Raw genomic sequence first — 21,488 nt, forward strand, 5'->3', positions numbered from 1 at the left:
TATATAGAGAATTATACCCACCTATACCCACCTTTCTACTAACCTTAAGGTGGTCGGTCAAGCTAGCTTGGAGCCCAAGCTAGGGCCGACCAAAGCTAATGGTGGAGCCAATTTTAGGTGGCCGACCAAAGCTTGGGTCCCAAGCTTAGGTGGTTGGCCACTAGAAAATAAAAATGGTTTTTTATTAAAATTATTTCTTATGTGGATATCATATTTTTAAAAGAGAGTTTAAAATTTAAATATGTCCTTTTATAACTTTCTACAAAAGATTAAGAAAAGATTTGAAATTTTTCCTTATTTGTAGATTGAAAGGTAGATTTTAATTTTGAAAAAACTTACCTTTTTTAACCATGTTCATGATTTAAAAGAGAGTTTAAAAAATTAAATATTCCCTTTTATAAGTTTTACAAAAGATTAAGAAAAGATTTGATATCTTTCCTTATTTGTAAATTGAAATGAGATTTTAATTTTTAAAGATAACTTTTTTTTAGAAATTATCCACATATTTAAAAGAAAGATTTTAATTTATAAAATTTCCTTTTTATAATCCACCGTGAAGGAAAAAATTATTGGAGAAATTTTTTATAAATTTTCGGAGACAAATTAGGAAGTTTTAATTCTTATTATAATTAAAACTCTCCTTGTTTATAGCTTATAGATGTGGTCGGCCATGTAATGTGAGAAGAGGAAATTATTTTTAATTAAATAAATTTGTATTTTCATGGCAAAAGAATTAAGGAAGTTTTTATTTAAATTTCCTTATTTGCCAAGACCAAGGATTATAAAAGAGGGGATAGAGGTGTCTTCATGGCTAACGACTCTAGTTTTATTCTTCCTCTCTTTTCCTCTTTGGTGGCCGGCCCTAGCTTGTCCCTCTTCTCTTCTTCTTGTGGCCGACGACAACTTCTCTAGGAGCTTGGTTGGTGGCCAGATTTTACTTGAGGAAGAAGAAGAAGGAGGAGGCTTTGTTTCTAGCATCACTTGGAGCTTGGTGGTGGTGACAGGACCTCTACTTCTCTTGGAGAATTATGGTGGCCGAATCTTGCTTGGAGAAGAAGGTGGATTCTCATCGCGGTAGATCGTTGCCCACACAACGTCCGGGATAAGAAGAGGAATACGGTAGAAGATCAAGAGGTTATTTGATTACAAAGAAAGGTATAACTAGTAATTATTTTTTGCATCATACTAGTTTTCTTTGTATAGTTATTTTTGGAAATACCAAACACAAGAGGCATATGATTCTAGAGTTTTTCGAATTTGTTTTGAAGTTGTGTTTCTTTTCTTTTATTTTTCGAATTTGTGATTTGATTGTTCCTTTTTGTTAAACCTAGAGTTATTTAAGGAAATTAAATATTAGCTTTCCTTAAAAGGCTTTGTCTAGACGGTGGTGGTTGCTCTCATATCCAAGAAGGCCATGTGCCTCGTCATGCAGTCCTGGAAGTCAATTTTGGAAATTAATATTTAATGGAATTAATAACATAGGTGGATTTGAATCAATAGTGTTAAGCTCTGCTTGCGATTCAAATCTAAATCATTAAGAACAGATAAGTTAAATTTGGAATCAATGATGTTAAGTTCCGTCTGCGATTCTTAATTTAACTTCTAAAGAACACAATAGGTTATTTAAAGAAAGGTTCGATACTTGTACAAAATTTTTGTACAGTGGAACCGGTATGATTTTCCTAGGACTAACCAACAGACTATATACTACAAGAGGTGCATCAAGGGTCCTGCGGAGGACATCCGGGCGGTCGCTCATTACCAAGAAAGGTCCTTTTAGCCGGGTATTTTTGGCCGACACTCCAGGAAGATGTCGCTCAGATAGTCAGCATGTGCCTGTCCTGCCAAAAATACCATAGCTTCTCACATTGCCTGACGGAAGAGATGAAGTCCTCCACCGTGTCCTGCACGTTCGAGTAATGGGGCATGGACATCGTAGGGTTGTTTCCTATGGCACCTGGGTAGCGAAGATTCTTACTGGTGGCGGTTGTCTATTTCTCCAAGTGGGTCAAGGCTGAGTCGTTAGCAAAGATAACGGAGCAGATGGTCATGAAGTTCATCTGGCAGCATATCATCTGTCGGTTCGGCATTCCCCGTTGACTCATTTCGGACAACGGGAGGAAGTTCTCAGGTTAGCAACTGAAGGAATGGTGCGAGGGGTACGACATCCAACAAGACTTCACCTCTGTGGCATACCCATAGAGTAACGGGCAAGCCGAGGTAGCGAATCGGGAAATCTTACGAATTCTTCGAGCTTGGCTCGATCATGAAGGGGGAAGTTGGGTGAACGAGCTGCCAGGTATATTGTGGGCGATCCGCACAACGCCTAAGGAAGGGACGGGGATCACCCCGTTCCACTTGGTATACGGAGGAGAGGTCGTCATTCCGGTCGATGTCGGAATAGAGTCCGACCGGATCCGACGCTACAGCGAGGACAACGCCGAACGGAGGCAATTGGAGCTAGACCTGGTGGGTGAGACGTGAGCCAAGGCAGCCGTCCTGTTGATGGCGTATCGACAAAGAATGAAGCAGAACTACAACAGGCGAGTGGTACCCAAATCATTTCAGGTCGGTGACTTCGTTTGGAAGAAAGTCAAGCTGGTCAGCAACATCACCAAGCAAGAGGCCTCATGGGCTGGGCCATTCAAGGTTGTGGAAAAGCTCCGCTCGAGGGCATATTATCTGGAAGACGAGAACGGGATGCGATTGGAGCGCCCGTGGAGTGCCAAACACCTGCAGTCATACCGAGTTGGATGAAAGGTGAGATAATGTAACTAATATTCTGTACTTTTACATTCCCCTTCGCCTTCGCCTTTTCATTACAGGCTGAAAACCAAAAGCGCAATGTTCGCTGAATTTATCGCCGAACGGCCAGTCCTCAAGACCTCACCAGACCGTCGAGCGGCGACATTAAACCCAAGAGTCGAGCAGCAACTATAAACCCCAGGGTCAGATCAGCGACCATAAATACTCCGTCTTGAAGACCGTCGAGCGGCGACGTTAAACCCCAGAGTCGACGCAACAACTATAAAACCCCGCTCGAAAGATCGTCGAGCGGCGACGTTAAACCCAAGAGTCGATCGGCGACTATAAACCCCAGGGTCGGAGCGACGACCATAAATACTCCGCCTTGAAGACCGTCGAGCAGTGACGTTAAACCCCAGAGTCGACGCGACGACTATAAAAACCCCGCTCGAAAGACCGCCGAGCGGTGACGTTAAACCCAAGAGTCGAGCGGCGACTATAAACCCCAGGGTCGGAGCGGCGACCATAAATACTTCGCCTTGAAGACCGTCGAGCGGCGACATTAAACCCCAGAGTCAATGCGGTGACTATAAAAACCCCGCTCGGAAGACTGTCGAGTGGCGACGTTAAACCCAAGAGTCGAGCGGCGACTATAAACCCCAGGGTCGGAGCGGCGACCATAAATACTCCGCCTTGAAGACCGTCGAGCGGCAACGTTAAACCTCGGCCTTGAAAAATCGCCTAACACAGACACTAAAGCTGAAGTTAAGCAACGATTTTAAACCCCAGAGGTATAATCCTAAGGGAATCTTTTAGTAATATCCTGGGTGTCATTGTCGATCGATACTACGCGGCCACATACACAGCAAACCGACAGCATATGAAAGAGACAAGATTTCATTTATAGACATTGTCGAATGGCAGGAAAGCCATTAAGGCTTACAAAAAACAAGTCTTTTACAAAATAGCGGCTCCTTGCTCACTCGATATATTCAAAGGCCTCGTTAGGGATACCCTCCGGGAGCTGGACTCGGTTGACATCTCGGCCGGAAAAACCTTGAGAGGTGGTCGTTCATCTTCAGTTGGGCGAGCGTGGCGGTAATGGCCAGCTCAAATGAATGGACAATACAGTCTGTCGCCTTCTCCAGAAAGGGCTCCGAGCAGAGGTATTGATGCTTCATGGCGGCAAAGCGAACCGGCTCAGCCTCCGTCTTCAAAGCAGCACGCAACGCCAGCAGCTCATCTTCAAGGCACTTCACGTGGCCTTGTAGTTCAGTCTTCTTGGTCGAGCGGCTCTCCCGCTCAACAACCAGAGAGTTCTCCGCTGCCTTCAGCTTCTCGGCCAGTCGCCTGGCTTCCTTGTTCTTTTCTTCTAAGTCGGCGGCAGCCCGTTACTGTTGGTGCAGCGGAGACCGGCAAGAGGGGGGTGAATTGTTGGTTACAACCAAGGAGGTTGTTAATCCAGGGCAGTGAAAAGCGCACTAAGAAAATTCTCCTTCTATGAAGGCGGAGAAGCCTTTTACACTCTAATTGCTCAGAACTACTGCTAGGAATTGCTTATAGATTGATTGCTTGAGTTGTTATTGAATTCCTAGCTTCAGGGGCCTTTTTATAGCTCCTGGAAAGTCTATCCCGAGGGTCCAAGGTGCCTCCAACAAGGTTTAAGGCGCCTCCAGCTCGGTCAGCGGATAAAACTTTATCCGCAGCGCAAACGGTCAAAACAGACTGTTCAAGGCGGCTTGAACAGGCTTGAAGGCTCCTTCAAGGGCGCCTTCAAGCTTGTTTAAGGCGCCTTCAAGCTACAGTAACTTTCTGCTACAGTAATTTTCATCCTCTTTTAACTCCTTTTCTTCTTCGCTTTGGCTTCCGAAGCTCCGTTCTTTTGGGTGATTGCGGCCAACCGGAATAGGGCTCACCCGAACCCAATTCCCGGCCTTCTCCTCGAGCAGCCTTCCGTCCCGGCTTAACGTCCCTCGAACGTCGTGCACGTTCTTCACGCCCACCGAAGTACTCTTCCGCAGCTCTCTCGTCCTTCGGACGCACCGAGCCCGTCGGCTCCCTTCCCGTACCGTCCTTCTCGCTAGCTGCGTCTTCCGCTCGACTTCCTGTGCTCCTAAGCTCCTGCACACTCAGACATAGGGATCAAACACAACAGGACCTAACTAACTTGGTTGATCACATCAAAATTACCATGGGGTCCAACAATCTCCCCCTTTTTGATGTGCATCAACCCAAGTTCAAGTTAGGGTTAAAATAGACATAAAAAGTAATTTTAAAGAAAAATTACTAAACTAACAAGTTAAACATAATTTTTGCAATTAGTAAAATTGCAACACTTTTTATAAAAATAAAGGAAATTTTAAAATTTTCTAACTCCCCCTAAACATTTATAATAAAAGAAATTTTAAATTTATCTAACTCCCCCTAAACTTGTACTTTTCTCTCCCCCTTTGATCACAGCAAAAAAGGGGTCTTAAGAATTTTCAAGTAAGATTGAAGTTTTTGAAAATTTTCTAAGTTAAAAATGCTAAGTTAAAATAAATTTTCCAAAAAAAAAAAATTCTAAGTGAAAAAATAATCTTAAGTAAATGTTCAAAAAAAAAAAAAATTCTAAGTCAAGGGAGTTTTTAGAATTTTCCAGAAAAAAATTTCTAACCCAAAAAAAAATTCTAAGGAATTTTTGTTTAATTTAACAAATATTTGATAAACTTTCAAAGAATTATTTAATTCTTATTTAATGTTTTTTCAGAAAGTTAATTAAACATTTTCTTTCAATATTTTAGCTTCCAGGTCGTGGCGAGGCACTAGGCCTTCTTGGTTATTGGAGCAACAACCACTTCCTTAGACAAAGCTTCCATAGAGAATTTCAATGTTTAATTTTCTCACTTTAAGCTTTTAATTTTTGAAAAATTAATTAAGCACAGATTTTGGAACTCAATAGAGGTTCCTTCCTACAGGATTATTCAAAAATCTAGGGGGTACATAGTTTCTTGGTATTTTTCTAAGTTGACCTTGATGCTTCCTTATATACCAATTTAATTTACCATAAATTCTAATTTTTGACTTTGGAAATTTCTTTAAACATGCATCATTTTTCAATTTTTCAATTTCTAATTTTAAATTTTCATTTTCTGATTTTAGATGATCATACATTTCTAACGGGCATGCTCTTGCTAGGTTCAACTTTAGTTCAGCATTCTCTTTTTCTAATTGATCTAACTCTTTAGAAAGAGACTTGATAAATTTGAAAGATTGAGTTGGGGTTAGATTGCGTACCTTACTTACCCGGTCTGGTGACGCTCCCCCTTCACTGCTGCTTTCTTCTTCTGATGTTCCTCCCCCTTCATCGATGCTCATCTCTGAGCTTGAGTCTTCTTTCGGTTGATGGTTCGCCAATAGCGCTAACCCTGAGAATTCTTCGATGCCCGACTCAGAGGTTGACGAATCTGACCAAGTAGCCTTCAGATTCTTGTGCTTGGAGGGTTCTGGTTTCTTGTATTTTGGTTTTGCCCTTTCTTTCTCCTTTCTCTTTAGCTTTGGGCAGTCATCTTTGATGTGTCCCTCTTCGTTGCAGTTGTAGCAGCGAACCGTCCTCTTTTTTCGATGATGCCTCTGCGATTTAAATTTATTAGTACTAAAAAACTTATTGAAGCGTCTTACCAGTGTTGTTTTGTCATCATCGAGCGAGGCTCTGAATCAGGCTGTTCATCTTTGCCTTTAAGGCAATGTTCTGACTTGTCTTCTCTGCTCCGTTGGGTTCTGAAACTCGAGATTCGTGAAGTTCAAAAGTTGAAAATAATTGTTCTAACGTACTTACCTCGAGGTCCTTAGAGATGTAGTACGCATCTACTAAGGAGGCCCACTCTGGAGTTCTCAGGAAGGCATTGAGCGCGTATCGGATAGAATCTCGGTTGGTTACCTCTTCTCCAAGGTTCGTTAGTTGCGTTATCAGCTCCTTGATTCTCGCCTGGAGTTGCGCTACCTTCTCGCCTTGGTTCATCTGGAGGTTCGTTAACTGGTTCCGGAGGATGTCGCGCTTCGCTAGCTTCGCTTCGGAAGTACCTTCGTGAAGCTCCAGGAATTTCTCCCAGAGGTCTTTCGCTGAGTCGTAGCTTCCGATCCGATATACCTCCTGCGGCGGCAGCACACTGAGCAGGTGGAACTCTGCCTTTCCGTTGGCGACGAAATCAGCTTGCTCCTTCTTGCTCCATGTGTTTTCTTCTTTGTCTTTCGGCGCTGCAAAACCATATTTCATTGTAATAAGAATATCAAAATTTGTTTTAAAAAATACCTCCATTTTGCGCTTCCAAGTGGCGAAGTCTCCGTCGAACTTCGGGGGATGGATGTTCGCTCCGGCCATCGTCTTGATCGTAGTGCTTCAGTTGGCGGTTAGTCCTTCTGAGGCGATCAGGCTCTGATACCACTTGTTGGTGCAGCGGAGACCGGCAAGAGGGGGGTGAATTGCTGGTTACAACCAAGGAGATTGTTAATCCAGGGCAGTGAAAAGCGCACTAAGAAAATTCTCCTTCTCTGAAGGCGGAGAAGCCTTTTACACTCTAATTGCTCAGAACTACTGCTAGGAATTGCTTACAGATTGATTGCTTGAGTTGTTATTGAATTCCTAGCTCCAGGGGCCTTTTTATAGCTCCTGGAAAGTCTATCCCGAGGGTCCAAGGCGCCTCCAACAAGGTTTAAGGCGCCTCCAGCTCGGTCAGCGGATAAAACTTTATCCACAGTGCAAACGATCAAAACAGACTGTTCAAGGCGCCTTGAACAGGCTTGAAGGCGCCTTCAAGGGCGCCTTCAAGCTTGTTTAAGGCGCCTTCAAGCTACAGTAACTTCTGCTACAGTAACTTTCTGCTACAGTAATTTTCATCCTCTTTTAACTCCTTTTCTTCTTCGCTTTGGCTTCCGAAACTCCGTTCTTTTGGGTGATTGCGGCCAACCGGAATAGGGCTCACCCGAACCCAATTCCCGGCCTTCTCCTCGAGCAGCCTTCTGTCCCGGCTTAACGTCCCTCGAACGCTGTGCACGCTCTTCACACCCACCGGAGTACTCTTCCGCAGCTCTCTCATCCTTCGGACGCACCGAGCCTGTCGGCTCCCTTCCCGTGCCGTCCTTCTCGCTAGCTGCATCTTCCGCTCGACTTCCTGTGCTCCTAAGCTCCTGCACACTCAGACACAGGGATCAAACACAACAAGACCTAACTAACTTGGTTGATCACATCAAAACTACCATGGGGTCCAAAAGTTACTTCCTCGTGGAGGCCAACTCCATCTTCCTATCGTAGGTCTTCAATTGAGCCTCAATCTGACTCAGCCTACTGGCCTATTCAGCCGACTTCTGCTGCTCCTCCGTCAGAAGTTGTTGGGTCTTCTCCAGCTCTCCCTTCAGCCAAGCGGGTGACGGCCCCCGGGAGGAAGAGCCTTCTCCCGAAAGTTTGAGCTTCTTCAGCTCATCCTCCACCTATGCCAGCCGCTGGCACATGGCAATGCTTTCCACCCAGTATTGCAAAACGAATATTAGTGCCAATCGGAGGTAAGTTATAACCAAAAGTACTAACCCCGGTGGACATCTCCAAGTGACTATCGGCCAGCACGCCCGGGGGGTTTCATGGCCGCTCGAGCCCTCGCCTCCTCCCATACGCGGCCGAGCCAACCCTGGATAGACTTGATGTTGGGGAGATTCGGCCTGATCGCCTGGCAACCGAAGATCCATGGTCGGCAGACGAAGGGTGGCGGTGACGAATCGTCTCCTGCCCGGCATTGATTGGGCAGAGGCGGACGAACCGAAGGACTGGGTAGGACGAATGGGATGAATGGTTGAGCGAGTTATCCTCCTCCCAGCTAGAGAAAGGGAGGTAAGTGGTTGCACGGGAAGTGGATCCTACAGCTCAGCCACAGATGGGGTCCGATCGGAGGAGGTAGCCTCCACTATTGTGGGGGCTGTAGATGGGACGCCTCCCACAGAAGTTTGCACAACGGACGTGGTCTGGGAGGGCACGTCGGCCTGGCGCCTCTTGCGGGAGAGCGGAACTTCATCGCCTGAGGATCCTGATCCCTCAGCGGGAATGATGGGAGGCACCTCTGGGGTCACTCCTGGGTCAGTAGTCCCTCCGACGCTTGGCGTATGTTCGGCGGTCCCCTCGCCCGCAATTGTAGTTTCTCCAGTTGTGCCCTCCTGCAAGCCGACAAGAGTCAAGCCAAGCCGTTCCAGCTCCTTGGTTGCAGCTGGCTCGATCTCGGCCTGCTTGGCCTTCATTATATCGGCAGCTCGGGCTCACATCATAATGTCAGCTGTAAAAGAAAAATAGAATCAGTTAGACTCAAAGGAAGAAGGTTTAAGAAATTTTTTACCTAGGCTGCTGGGAAGCTTCACTCGGCTCGGTCTCAAACCGAAGATGTACATTACTCCCTCTGGAAGCAATTTGTGGATATTGAACTTCATACCGGCCAACATGTTAGCGGCGTGGAGATAATCTGGCTAGGTCTTGTACCTCTTCAGTTCGGGCGGAGGTGGCAGAGCGGTCTGCCATCGAGTGCGGAAGTATGGCCGCTCGGGGAGTCTGATGTAGAAGAAATACTCCTTCCAATGCTTGTTGGAGGAAGACATCCTATCGAAAAACACTAAGCCGATCCAGGATTGGAAGAGATACGTGCCCAGCTCGGATTGTTTGGAATAGTAAAAGTAGTGGAAGACCCAAGGGGTCAGTGGGATGTTGTGCACTCTGAACAACACCACCATGTCGCACAGCAGGCGAAAAGAATTAGGGATGAGTTAGGCGAGCGGGATTCAGAAAAAATTGCAAACTTTAGTTATAAATGGATGGATAGGGGACCAGAGACTGGCCACGAACTGGTCTCGAAAGAAACAAATAGTGTCGGTCGGCGGGTTGTGTGGCCGATCGGTTGGTCCGGCCAGGACAAGCTCGTGGTCGGACGAGAGGTCAAAGGCATTTATGAGATGTGTCGCGTCGCCGGCATCAAACCTGGTCTCCATGGTGGTGTACCAGGGACCAGGGGTCGCGTCGACCGACTGGGAGGAACTAGCCATAGTCGAAAAATAAAGAGGCGGAAGAATTTGCTAAGAGAGTTGATGGAAGAATAAGGCAGGATCGACAAGGGGTTCACTAAATAGAATAAAGGAATGTTGAAGGACGATGAAGGCCAAAAGAAAAGAAGCGGAAGTTAGAGCTTACAGGAAAATGAAGCACCGGAGGAGAAAGCTGGGAGTCACCGGAGCACTGGAAGCAAGCAAAGTGGCCGGAGCAAACGGGGGAGAAGCGGAAACAAAGCGCCGAGGAAGCGGCAACGCCAAAGCTTTATAAAGATGGGCACGGCTGAGCTAAGTCGTCCGATCTAGGGCACAAGGATCAAAGTGCACATCTAACCATTGAATTCAAACCGCCAAACATCACATCAGCAGCTGTCACCTCGGACGTGCGACGACTGCACCAGCGACACGTGGCGTTCCCCCACGGGTCAGCATTTAATGGGCACGTGCTCGGCCTTAATGGAAGCGATCTCCACGTATCACGAGGAGATTCGGACGACGTCAGCAGTAGCCGACCGGCCCGCGCCCCCTCGAGAGTGATGAGGAAAAGTATCTAAAAATGACCAAGTACAAAGGCACGAAGCACCGACCGAGAGAAAAAGGCTGATCCTACGGGAACCGACGGGATCCAGCTCATCTGCTGGCCAACCAGCCAATTTCTCACCAGGCTACTTGTCTAGTCAGTCGGACTTTCAGCCTCCTTTCACTAAACTTGAAGGGAAGACATGTGATCCGGTAGTAAAGGGGGGCCCATCCGGCAGGTGGTCAACACCCTGTAGGCGCCCAACCGGGCGAATCACCTCCCCCATCGGCGGAAAGTCGACCCGGCACTCGACAGCTCGGCTCGACTTGAGTTCGAGCTCCTGACGCCCGGCGAGTGACTAGCACGGCTTAACAGCACGAGACGAAGGCTTAGCGATTTTCGTCTCGACCGAACGGGAACCATGGCCACCAAAGTTCTCCCGTTCGTACGAGCAGCGCCAGGGTCGTCGTATGATTGGCTGAGCAGATGTCCCTCTCAGCCAACCGCGACGTTAACTGAGCGATTCTTCCGTCCGGCTTGGTGTGAGACAAAAGGGGTAGGTAACTCTATCTTCCTCGAGACAAGTGTCGTCGACAGACAACATGGTAGGCGGCCGGATCAGACAGAGAATCATACGATAGAAGTTTTCACTGTCACGTCAGGGATATGCTCGTGCTATTGAGGTATGGCATCAGACACGCTTTTCTGACACACTCATTACAAGTATGCTTTGAGAAGCGTGCACGTCTCGATAAGCGTGCACGCGCCTTCAGGGAGCCCTATATAAGAACTCCCAGACTCCAACGGAGATATGCGCTATTCACCACTGTAGCTATAGTTCTCGTCACTCTCTTTCGATTTCTTGCCGCCGAGAGCTGGCTTGAGCATCGGAGGGTCGCCGTCGGGATTCCCTTCCCTGCTCGATTTTGTGCTTGCAGGTTCTCGTCGGAGATCTGCGTCACTCAGAGGGTCACATGGAGTCAACGAGAGCGTCACATCCCTAGCGACCATCGACTTAGCACTCAGACAGAATCACTAAGTATTTACAAAGAAATCATTTTCAAAAGCTAAGTATTTAGCTAAGTTTCTTTAACTCTTTTTAAAGCTAAATATATATAAAAAAAAAAAACTTCCTTTGAAATATTTTTTCTAAAGCTAAGTATTTAGCTAAGATTCTTAAGGGTGGCTTAAAGAAAAAAAAAATTAAAAAGTTAACTTTTCAAATTTAAAGTTTTTTTCTCTCTACTTAGTAGCTTTTTTTGCTATATGTCAAAGGATGAGAAAAGGTAATAAAAGTAAAGTAAAAAAAACTTTATTAAGGGGGAGTGGGTAACATTTTATTTTTTACCTTGAAAATTGTTACTTGAAAATTTACTTGTTAATTATTCTTTATGTCTTACTATTTTGTATATTTTTACTTAACTTTTGAACCAGGTTATCATAATCAAAAATGGGAGATCGTTGGTACAAAGAGTACTAGACGATCAAACTTATATTTTGATAATAGCAAATGGGTTCAAGTTAAGTTGTCTTGTTGTCTAACAAGTTGAACTAAGTGTGCAGGAAAGTCCTAAGTGATCTTACGCCAAGGAAAGTCCTAGCTGCGATTAGGCAAGTGGAAATTCCTAGCTACAGTTAGGCAACGAAGTCCTGGTCAGGGGGACTAGGCAAAGTCTTTGTGGGTTGAGGACTTTAGGTGAAATTCTAGAGTCAAGGACTTTAGGCGAAAATCTTAGGAGTCACGGACACTAGGTGAAAGACTGGACAGGTCGTGGAGTGGACGTCCAGCATGAAGTCTTGAAGTCTCGGACGCTGAGCAAATGTTCAGACGATTTAGAGAACCAGTATAGCATGTTCTAGCGTTCCTATCGGTCAACCAAGTTGTTGACCGTGTTCTAGTGGTCAGCAAAGCCGCTAGCCATGTACTGGCGGCAGGCAAACCCTCCAACCAGGTGCTAGTGACTAGTAAAGCTACCAACCACATGCTAGCGAATTCAAGAAGGAGAGAAGATAGAGAGAGCTTACCGGAGATGTCGTCGAAGTTGTTGGAAGTGGATTCAAGAAGGAGATAGAAGTCACACGCGTAAGAAAAATCGAGGTTGTGTCTTAATTTTTCGACCAAACTTGCCAACGGAATGTAGTTCCATCAATATTTCCCGATGGAAATGTAATTCTGTCAGAAAAATACCATCGGTAAGTCCAATTAATTATCTAATTTAGCTATGGTATTGCCCAATTCCCGACAAAACTTGGGAAATACAAACGAAATATGGTTCCGGTAGTATATCCCAACAGAAATATGATTCTATCGATAGGTATTGAGGTTTTTTTTAGTGATATGGATACTGCATTATTCAAATATCAAAATGCAATCTTTGATTTAATAGAACCATGGTTTAGCATGATTACAGTAACAATTAGTCTCTGGAGTTATAGTACAGTGATAAAATATTTAGGTTATTACCTAGGTATCCATGGTTCGATCTCTAGATATGACTAATTTGTAAGAATTTTTTCTCCAAATAAGATGTATAATTAAAGGATATTAAATTTATGGGCTTTGAGTACTTCATGATTTACAAGAACTCCAGTGGAGCTAAATTTATCATTATTTTTTTACAGCAACAATTACTTCAACAAGATACGTTAGGGTCTAATTACACCAACACTGCACTAGTAATCTCTTTAATAGGATTAAGTTGGGATCTGACTGCGTCAAATTAACTCCTTCATTGCACGTTTGCCTAGAGATGACATCATTTTGCATAAAAACGAGCTTTATTGGTCCTTCTAATACTGTTTGTCCTTACGAAACCAATAATGTTTCGGATGCTAATTAGCAACTTATAATGTCTGGTAAAAAACAGAACTACAATGCTCTTCTGCCACAGGACTTTCTCACGGGACGGGAGGGTCACACACCAATTGCGATCCACAATTCCTACGCAATCTAGAAGCAACGAGCTATATAGGCAACCATACATATATGAATGTGGCTGACACATGGAACGCGAACTCAGGTCCGCGGTTGATCATCAGGATCATTTTGTGATTGCTGCAGTTGTTTCAGTTGATCATCGGGATCATTGTGGGATTGCTGCAGTTGTTTCAGTTGATCATCAGTACCATTGATCTTGTAATCTCGCCTGTACTTGTACCACGTGGCACATAGGAGATATACCCCAAAGTTTAGGCAGCTGAGAATGGAGAGGAACCAGTAGAACAAGTCGAGGTTTATGATATTAAGATCGGTTCCCTCGATCCATCCACGGTGGCTGCGGGCGAGGCGGGCGGTGACGGCGTTGATGGCGTGCACCAACACCGTGTTGAGGAAGTAGCCGAGGGAGAGGGAGAGATAGGAGAGGGAGGTGGAGAGGGACCGCATCCCGGTAGGCGCCTCGCTGTAGAAGAACTCCATGAGACCGACTAGCGTGAACATGTCTGCGATACCAAAAATACCATACTGGAAGGAGAGCCAGAAGAGGCTGATCTGCTCGTTGTGATGGACGAAGGCGTTACGCCGCTTGACCTCGACGACGGCGGCTATGGCCATGGAGACGGCGGAGAGGACGAGGCCGATTCCCACGCGCTGGAGGTGGGAGATGCCGGAGGGGCGGCCGGTGAAGCGACGGACGAAGGGGACAAAGAGCATGTTGTAGAGGGGGAGAAGGAAAGACATGAAGACGAGCGGGATGACCGGGATGGAGGCAGGGGGGACCTTGAAGGAATGGCCAAGGCTGAGGTCCATTATTCGACCCTGCGCCACCGAGAAGGTCTGCAATTGCGCCAGGCAGGTGTTCATCACGACCGTGCTCGCTAGGATCGGGAGCATGCGGATGATGATCTTAAGCTCCTCGACTTGGGTAACGGGGCACACCTTCCATGGCTCCGGGTTAGTCCCTGCAGCCAACACTGCTGCCTTGTCGAAGAACCTGCATGCATGCATCGGCGCACGTGCTTAATTTCCGGAGCTTCCAAAAATCAAAAAATTCGATCAAATATATATCTAATATACCTCAACTGACTTGTGTGATCCAGAACTTCTTCATGCTTAATCTTGCTATGGTCTTTCTCATCCATCTCATATAGTTCATCTGCATTGTCCGGCAGTGGTAATTTCCGATTTCTAATGGAAACGATGACAACCTACAATATAATTTTAAGGGTAATCAAGCAGGCTAGCTAGTCACCCGTGCGCTGCAAATCAAATAAATAAATATTGGATATCGATCAATAAACCTGAATAAGCTTCAGCATTGGGCTGTCTCCGGGTACCCGGACGCGGTAGAAAGGCTTCCCTGCGGCGAGGCATATGAAACCGGCGATGGCGAGGACCATGCAAATGAAGAACGCCAAGGCCCAGCGGTTCTTCTCGGTGCTGAGCCAGACGATGAACGTGACGCCGATGCTGGCACCGACAGTGACGCTGAGGAGGAGCCAATTGAAGTAGCTGGTGAGTTGACGTGCTTCCTTGGGGTTGCTCTTGTCGAACTGGTCGGCGCCCAGCGCCGGCAACGCCCCGCGCGTGCCGCCGAAGCCCACAGCGAGCAGGCACAACGTCGTCTCGAACAGCCGCAAGTTGCCGTCCTTGAGCGGGCACGTAAAGCACGTGGCTGGCGGCCGCAAACTGCTTTTGTGGGCTTGTACGGTTAAAAGCCCATACCCCTTCAAATTGTTCCCGATCCATGAATAAATAAATAGTTAAACATCTAGCTACGGAGGATCATATTATATACAAGCTGCAAAATCTTTTCATAAATAAATAAATGATTATATATATATACTTTTCAATATATATCTCTAAAAATGTAATCTAATAGGTAATACTTACCAGTATTTCAAAAATTCCGAAGACGAGAACCGTATTGAGGCGGGTCATGTAGGTATCAGAGATGAAACCTCCCAGCAAGGAGATGAGGAAAGTTGCACCCATAAAGTTGGTGAGCGTGGTGGAAGCCTCCGCCAAGTCGAAGTGCAACACCACAATGAAGTAGATGACCAAGCCCACCATGTTCGCAACGAATCCTACGCTGTCCAATCCCGACATCACTGTACCCCATAATTCATTAATTAATTAAATTAATTCTCAAGATTAGAGATCGTAATCTCAATAAAGATAGTGTGTGTATATATATATATATACAACTCTTACCAAATAAGAACATGGTGGCTCTGTAACCGCCTTTCCTCACCCGCCACGATGATTGGGGAGGAGCGTGTTCGCCGCTGGCACCGGCCTCGTCTACCTCCATCGCTATGCTCTTCTCCTGCATACAGCAGCAAGCAGAGAAATTAAATAGCGTCAATGAACAGCTAGCTAGCGCCTTCGAGAGGTACGCAGTTGATATATACACACATCGACTGCTGCCATTGCGAATGCAAAGCTGTAGCAAAAGATCAGGCCAGTGGCTACAAGGATCGGAGCAACCGATGGGAAAATAGCATAGGAAATGGAAGAGTAGCTAGTCGAATGTAAGAGGAGATGGAGGGAGCATCGGGAGTTAAAATAGAGCGAGTGAGGCGTCACCTAGAGGATGCCGCTCCCCTGGCCGGCACGGCTACACTACCCCACTGTTTCGTTTGTCCTTTGATGCCTCCTCCGTTCATTCTTACAGTTAGTTACCTCGGTTAACGTGGCATGGGTCCTAGCTAGCTGATTGTGTTGAATCACCCTCCGGCAAAAATATATTATCTTGCTTGATCACTCCGTTGAAACCGAGTTAATCAGCAATAAAATAATGAATTGGCAATGTCAATTGTAGGTAGTGATGGTAAGGGACGTGGAATGGAATCGAGTTGAAACAGATTCTCTCCGTGGATGGAGCCAGGGGGAGTGACAAATTTTGTCCCGCCTGACTAATCCGCTTCCAAGGAAACGAGAGTGAAATGCTGTCGACATATTCCATCCCATGACTTGGTCAAGTTGTTGAGCCTGATGCTGATGGCTCGGTGTCAATGATGAAGGAGCTTAGCCGTCGAAAATCCGTCGAGAGTTTTTTTTTATTATTTTACTCATATCATTAATTTGTTTTTTCTTTCTGAATTCAAATACACACCTACTCATTTTAATTATATTCCGGAATGATTTGGAAAAAGAGAATTACCCACGCAGAAATCGTTCATTCACCATTTTGTACCAAAACGCAATTGTTTTAGTGAAAATTTTGTTTATATTATCGCTTTATAAATTATCAGTAAAAAAAGGTCGATAATTCCTTCTTTTTTTACTAATAAATAGGGATTTATAGCTTCTGTTTTTTTTTGCCGGCCGGTTTGGTTTGTAACCCATGGTCAATAAATGTTTACTATTCAGAAATAATAGCAATCCAGTAATTTAAAAAAAAAACTGCCAATTAAATAAATGGTCAATAATTTTTTTAAAAGTGATAAGTCAAATGACAACTAATTTAAAAGAGAAAGTATGAATATTTTTCTCAATTTATCTGTTGTTATTATAAAAAATGACAACTAATTTGGAGAAAACTAGTAAAAAAAAAATACTGGCCAATTAATTTTTTTAGTTGACATTTATCTAAAAATATAGTCACTAATTATATTGATATTAATTTACCTATATAATAATTAATATTAATTTATCTATAAATAAATATATAATATTAATATTAATATTGAAATCTTGAATGTTTTGCCGGTGTAGTATATCCTATCCAAGTCTACTAGACGTGTTATAAAGAATTTATTGTAACTTTTTTTTTTAATATATATATTATCAAAATGCACAAATAACCAGATTCCTATTCAAGTCCGATCTCAAAAGATATTAGATTGGAGTAGACATCTAAGATAAGGTGTACATACGATATCATGAGTATCAACTCTCCATCTAAGTGCTGCTGAAACATGCTACGCCCATTTGTCAGTCAATCACTGTGATAAATGACAGAGGTTGTCGTATGCCGTTAGAGTATCCATATTGATATTAATATGTGGATATTATTGTTGGATATTGGGGTTTTAATGGATCAATATGGAAAAATTGGAATGTCATCAATAGATAAAAGTCGTAATTGACTTCAAAATTGAAATTTACGTTTCGAGTAGATAAATTTAGACTATTAATTTGCTCAAAACCGATTAAAGGTGAATTAGAAATTAATTATTTAAAGTCGGCCCAAATAAACATTAATTATTCATTAATGATATATATAAGAAAATACATGGGAGAATAGTCTCACATCGGAAATTTTCGATGTGCATTCTTTGTTTATTAATGATGTTGTGTTAATGGAGTTAACTCAGAAAAAGACCAGGTGCTCTCTTCTCAGGGGTGAGCAGGTGTTTGCACCTGTGAGCCCGCCACCCGGCGCTTTATAGGCGCACTTGTATTAGTTTGCATACTCCCGGAGATACCGGAAAAGAATAATTAATATAATAGGTACGTGACATTCTATTTAAAAAATAGCAATGCAGATGCTCTTAGTCGCCTCTTGCATCTTTAACTACATCCTTGGCTGTCACCAGTTTGAAGTTGTCATCTGTTGTCATATATGTCTCCTCCTTCTCCAGGATCTAGTGTAGTTGTAAAGTTAAGCGGTGTCACAATACCCGTGTGCCTCTGGAGTGGAAGATGCCCTGCCCCTGATATAGTTCCTTGCCAGCTAGCCATGAGGTATCGCCTTGGTGTGGCATATAAGAAGGGGATCCTCTCGCTTGTACGCCTCCATCAGAGCAATAGTATCTCGCCTCGTCTCTGCATCCTCCATCTCCGACCCTCCTACACAGTTGCATGTGGCTGAAGGGATCAGACTCCAGTGCCTCCACCACCACTAAGCCGATGAATGTCTACTCCTGCATCTCGGCTCCCTCCCTCCCATCCTCCAGGCACGAGATCGACGATATCTCAATACAGTGACTCAGGATGCTTAGGTATCCTCAGCAGCGGTGGCATACCTGAGATTTTAATGGTCTAAGTTGAGCTTTAATAAAAAAGGACTCCTTACAACATCTTATTGTTATTTTAATTTAAAAACCATCCGCGCTTCAAAATATGACCATTTTTTCAACGTGCAATCAAAATTTTTTAACAAGCCTACAAAATGTACAGTAAAATAAAAGTTGAATAACATGAATATTTTGAAATAAATAAATATTATCCATAATTATTTAATATAGCATTTCCTACTTTAATTTTAATTATAAAAGTATAATGCATTGTTATTTTTTAGTGAGTCTATAACATGTAAAGTAAAATATGAAGTTAAATAACATTTAATATTATAAAAATATAGATATTACTAATAATCATTTGAACATAACATCTCTTATTGTTTTTGCTATAAAAATATCAATTAAGCTTGTCTAATCAAGATGTTCATCTATTTTCTTTTCAATCAATCTATTTAATCTTTCTTATAGTATGACTGATCAAAAATATATTTAAATCAACTCCAACTTGAAAAAGCTCATTTCTACATATGCCACTGTAACTGACTAATTGTAGTCAATAATTGCCTTCAGTTAACTAATCCTTTGTAAGACATTTAGTCAAATTATGTCAATCCTTATAGCCTTCGGTATCTAATTGTATTTATGTTATTGTGATTTATGACTAGGAATGTAATCGAGCCGAGCCGAGCCGAACTCTTGAATATTTGAGCTTGACTCGTTTATAATCGAGCCGAGCTCGAGCTTTATTTAACGAATATATTCATGGCTCACGAGCTTATTCGAGCTTTTATCGAGCCTAAATAGGGGTGTCAAAAATGAACTCGACCCGATAACCCGACCCGAGTCGACACGAAAAATATTGGGTTAGGGTTGGGGTTTTTGGATTAGGGTCAGATTGGGTTGAACCCGAAATTTGACCCGATTTTTTTTCCATGTTAGGTTGGGTTCAGGTCAACCTGGGTTGACCTGAATTAAGAATCAGGTCACCCATAAACCTGAACCCACCCGAACCAACCCGAACCCACTAGACCAAACCATTTTTTTTTTGTATTTAATGTTTTAACTTTTAAACTTTTAATTAGGGGCTTAGGGCTACAGTTTGCACTTCACAGTTCGCAGAACGTCGCAGAGACGCATATTCGGTTCGGGACTTCGGCCTTCCGCCTTCGGGAGAATCGGAACTCGGGAGTTTAGGCGCTAGGAGGCAGGCGACAGTGCGACACCGACACCGCGAGTCCGCGACAATCGACAGGATCACAGCCTCACAGGGGTTGGGCTGTCGAAGGAAGGGGTTCATGATTCTCTTCTATTTCTCCAACATCGTCATCAACAATATGAATTCTCAACCTATTGATCTTGATCAAGAGGAGAATAGTGAGGAGGAGGAACCGGAGGGTGCACCAGCTGTATCTACGACTACGAGGGATTTAAATGTAGATGAAGAAATGTCTTCGCAAGGCAAGGCCTCCGGAAGTGGCAAACGGAAAAGAGTCTTGAAATCAAAGTGGTGGCAATATTTTGAGATGCTTCCTAAAATAGAGGGAGAAGATTTGCGTTGCAAATGTAAAGCTTGTGGGATTACATACAAAGCGGAAAGTAGCATAGGTACAGGTAATCTCCGACGTCATATCCTTAATCAGTGTCCTAAACAGAAAACTAGTGATATTACTCAATCTTTGTTAGAACAAGGTGATAAAAGTCTTGTCATTAGGTCACAACGGTTTAACCAAGAAAGATTTAGAGAGTTGCTAATCTTAGCAATTGTGAAGCATGATTTACCTTTTCAGTTTGTGGAATATGAGGCAATTAGATCTATTTTTACGTATTTGGAAGCTCAAGTAAATTATTTCACTAGAAACACCGCAAGGACTGATATTCTCAAGATGCATAAAAATGAATGCAATAGAATAGCTCAAGAAATGCATTCATGCCCTGGAAAAATTTGTTTCAATTCTAATTTGTGGACTTCTATTGCCACTGATGGTTATATATGCTTGACAGCACATTTCATTGATTCTAATTGGGTTTTACAAAAAAGGATAATTAACTTCTCTTACATGCCTCCACCTCACTCTGGTATTGCATTGTGTGACAAAATTAATAGTTTATTCAATGTTCGGGGAATTCAGAGAAAGGTTTTCACAATTACATTAGACAATGCGGCTGCAAATGATGTGTTTGTTGGCCTTTTAAGGGATCAACTTGGTTTAAATTGTTCATTAGTGAGTGGCGGCGAGCTTTTGCATGTTCGTTGTTGTGCACACATTCTCAATTTAATTGTGCAAGAAGGTTTGAAAAGAATTGATAGTTCTGTTGATAAAATTCCTGAATGTGTAAAGTATGTGAAAGGCAGTCAAGTGAGAAAGCAAAAGTTTATAGAATCGGTTACCCAAACTTCACTTGATTCTAAGAAATCACTAAGGTAAGATGTTCCTACTAGATGGAATTCTACATATTTGATGCTTTCTAGTGCCATGTATTATCGGCGTGCTTTTAATCATTTGAGATTGGCTTATACTAATTTCACACATTGTCCGGGACAAGTTGAAAAAATATTCAAATTCCATGAGGCTTTCTATGAGACAACAACTTTGTTTTCTGGAGTGAAATATCCTACTGACAACCTTTACTTTCCTCGCATCTTTACGGTTCAGTTGACAATAAGTCAAGCCTTGCAAAGCTCTGATGATTTCATGAGATCAATGGCCAATCGGATTTTTCATAAATTTGATAAGTACTGGAAAGATTATAACATTTTGTTTGCCATTGCCGTGATAGTTGATCCGAGGTTCAAGATGCAATTTGTTGAGTTTTGTTACAACAAGTTATATGGACATGGTAGTAATGAATTAAGTCTTGTAAGATCCAAATTGGTTTCTTTGTTTGAGGAATATATGCACATGGGTATTGCTTCCAAGGTAAGTACTAGCAGTGCATCTTCGAGCTCTCATAGTGTCATTGATGATAATGCTTCTCATGCTCTAAATTTAGGCAGCGGATGCATGGATGTTTTGAAGGTACTGTTGATAATTTTTTTTTGCATTTCCTCACTATTTTTTACTACTTGTTACTAATACATTTCATTTATGATATAGGAATTTGACACTTTTCAAAGTTTAGAATTCATTGGCAGAGCTCAAAAGAGTCAATTAGAGCTATATTTGGAAGAACCAACAATTGATAGAATAACAAAATTAGATGTTCTCGGGTTTTGGAAAGCTCACAAATTTAGGTATCCTGACCTTGCACAAATAGCTAG

General features: G+C 43.3%; 2 protein-coding genes across 2 annotated transcripts; one reads left to right on the forward strand and one right to left on the reverse strand.

Moving 5' to 3' along the window:
* Positions 1-13,054: 13,054 nt before the first annotated feature.
* Positions 13,055-15,777, reverse strand: LOC122049453 (protein NRT1/ PTR FAMILY 4.3-like). The gene is made up of 6 exons (XM_042610838.1): positions 15,678-15,777; positions 15,474-15,588; positions 15,153-15,370; positions 14,561-14,986; positions 14,337-14,467; positions 13,055-14,253 (listed from the first exon to the last, which is right to left on the reverse strand). Exons 1-6 carry the CDS (start codon positions 15,690-15,692, stop codon positions 13,338-13,340), a joined length of 1,821 nt encoding a protein of 606 aa, XP_042466772.1. The 5' UTR covers positions 15,693-15,777; the 3' UTR covers positions 13,055-13,337.
* Positions 15,778-19,944: 4,167 nt separating this feature from the next.
* LOC122048594 (zinc finger BED domain-containing protein RICESLEEPER 1-like) lies at positions 19,945-21,488 on the forward strand. Its single transcript, XM_042610143.1, has 3 exons — positions 19,945-21,246; positions 21,325-21,437; positions 21,485-21,488. The coding sequence occupies exons 1-3, from the start codon at positions 20,689-20,691 to the stop codon at positions 21,486-21,488; spliced, it is 675 nt and encodes a 224-aa protein (XP_042466077.1). The 5' UTR covers positions 19,945-20,688.

The sequence above is a fragment of the Zingiber officinale genome, chromosome 2B, assembly GCF_018446385.1.
Source record: "Zingiber officinale cultivar Zhangliang chromosome 2B, Zo_v1.1, whole genome shotgun sequence".
Classification (NCBI taxonomy): domain Eukaryota; kingdom Viridiplantae; phylum Streptophyta; class Magnoliopsida; order Zingiberales; family Zingiberaceae; genus Zingiber; species Zingiber officinale.

Coding starts and splice junctions, on each gene's coding strand:
- LOC122049453 (XM_042610838.1), bottom strand. Junction 14,987..15,152: donor TCGGAATTTTTGAAATACTG/GTAAGTATTACC, acceptor AACAATTTGAAG/GGGTATGGGCTTTTAACCGT. Junction 14,468..14,560: donor CAATGCTGAAGCTTATTCAG/GTTTATTGATCG, acceptor ATTATATTGTAG/GTTGTCATCGTTTCCATTAG.
- LOC122048594 (XM_042610143.1), top strand. CDS start 20,689: ATGCTTTCTAGTGCCATGTATTATCGGCGTGCTTTTAATCATTTGAGA. Junction 21,247..21,324: donor GATGCATGGATGTTTTGAAG/GTACTGTTGATA, acceptor TTTATGATATAG/GAATTTGACACTTTTCAAAG.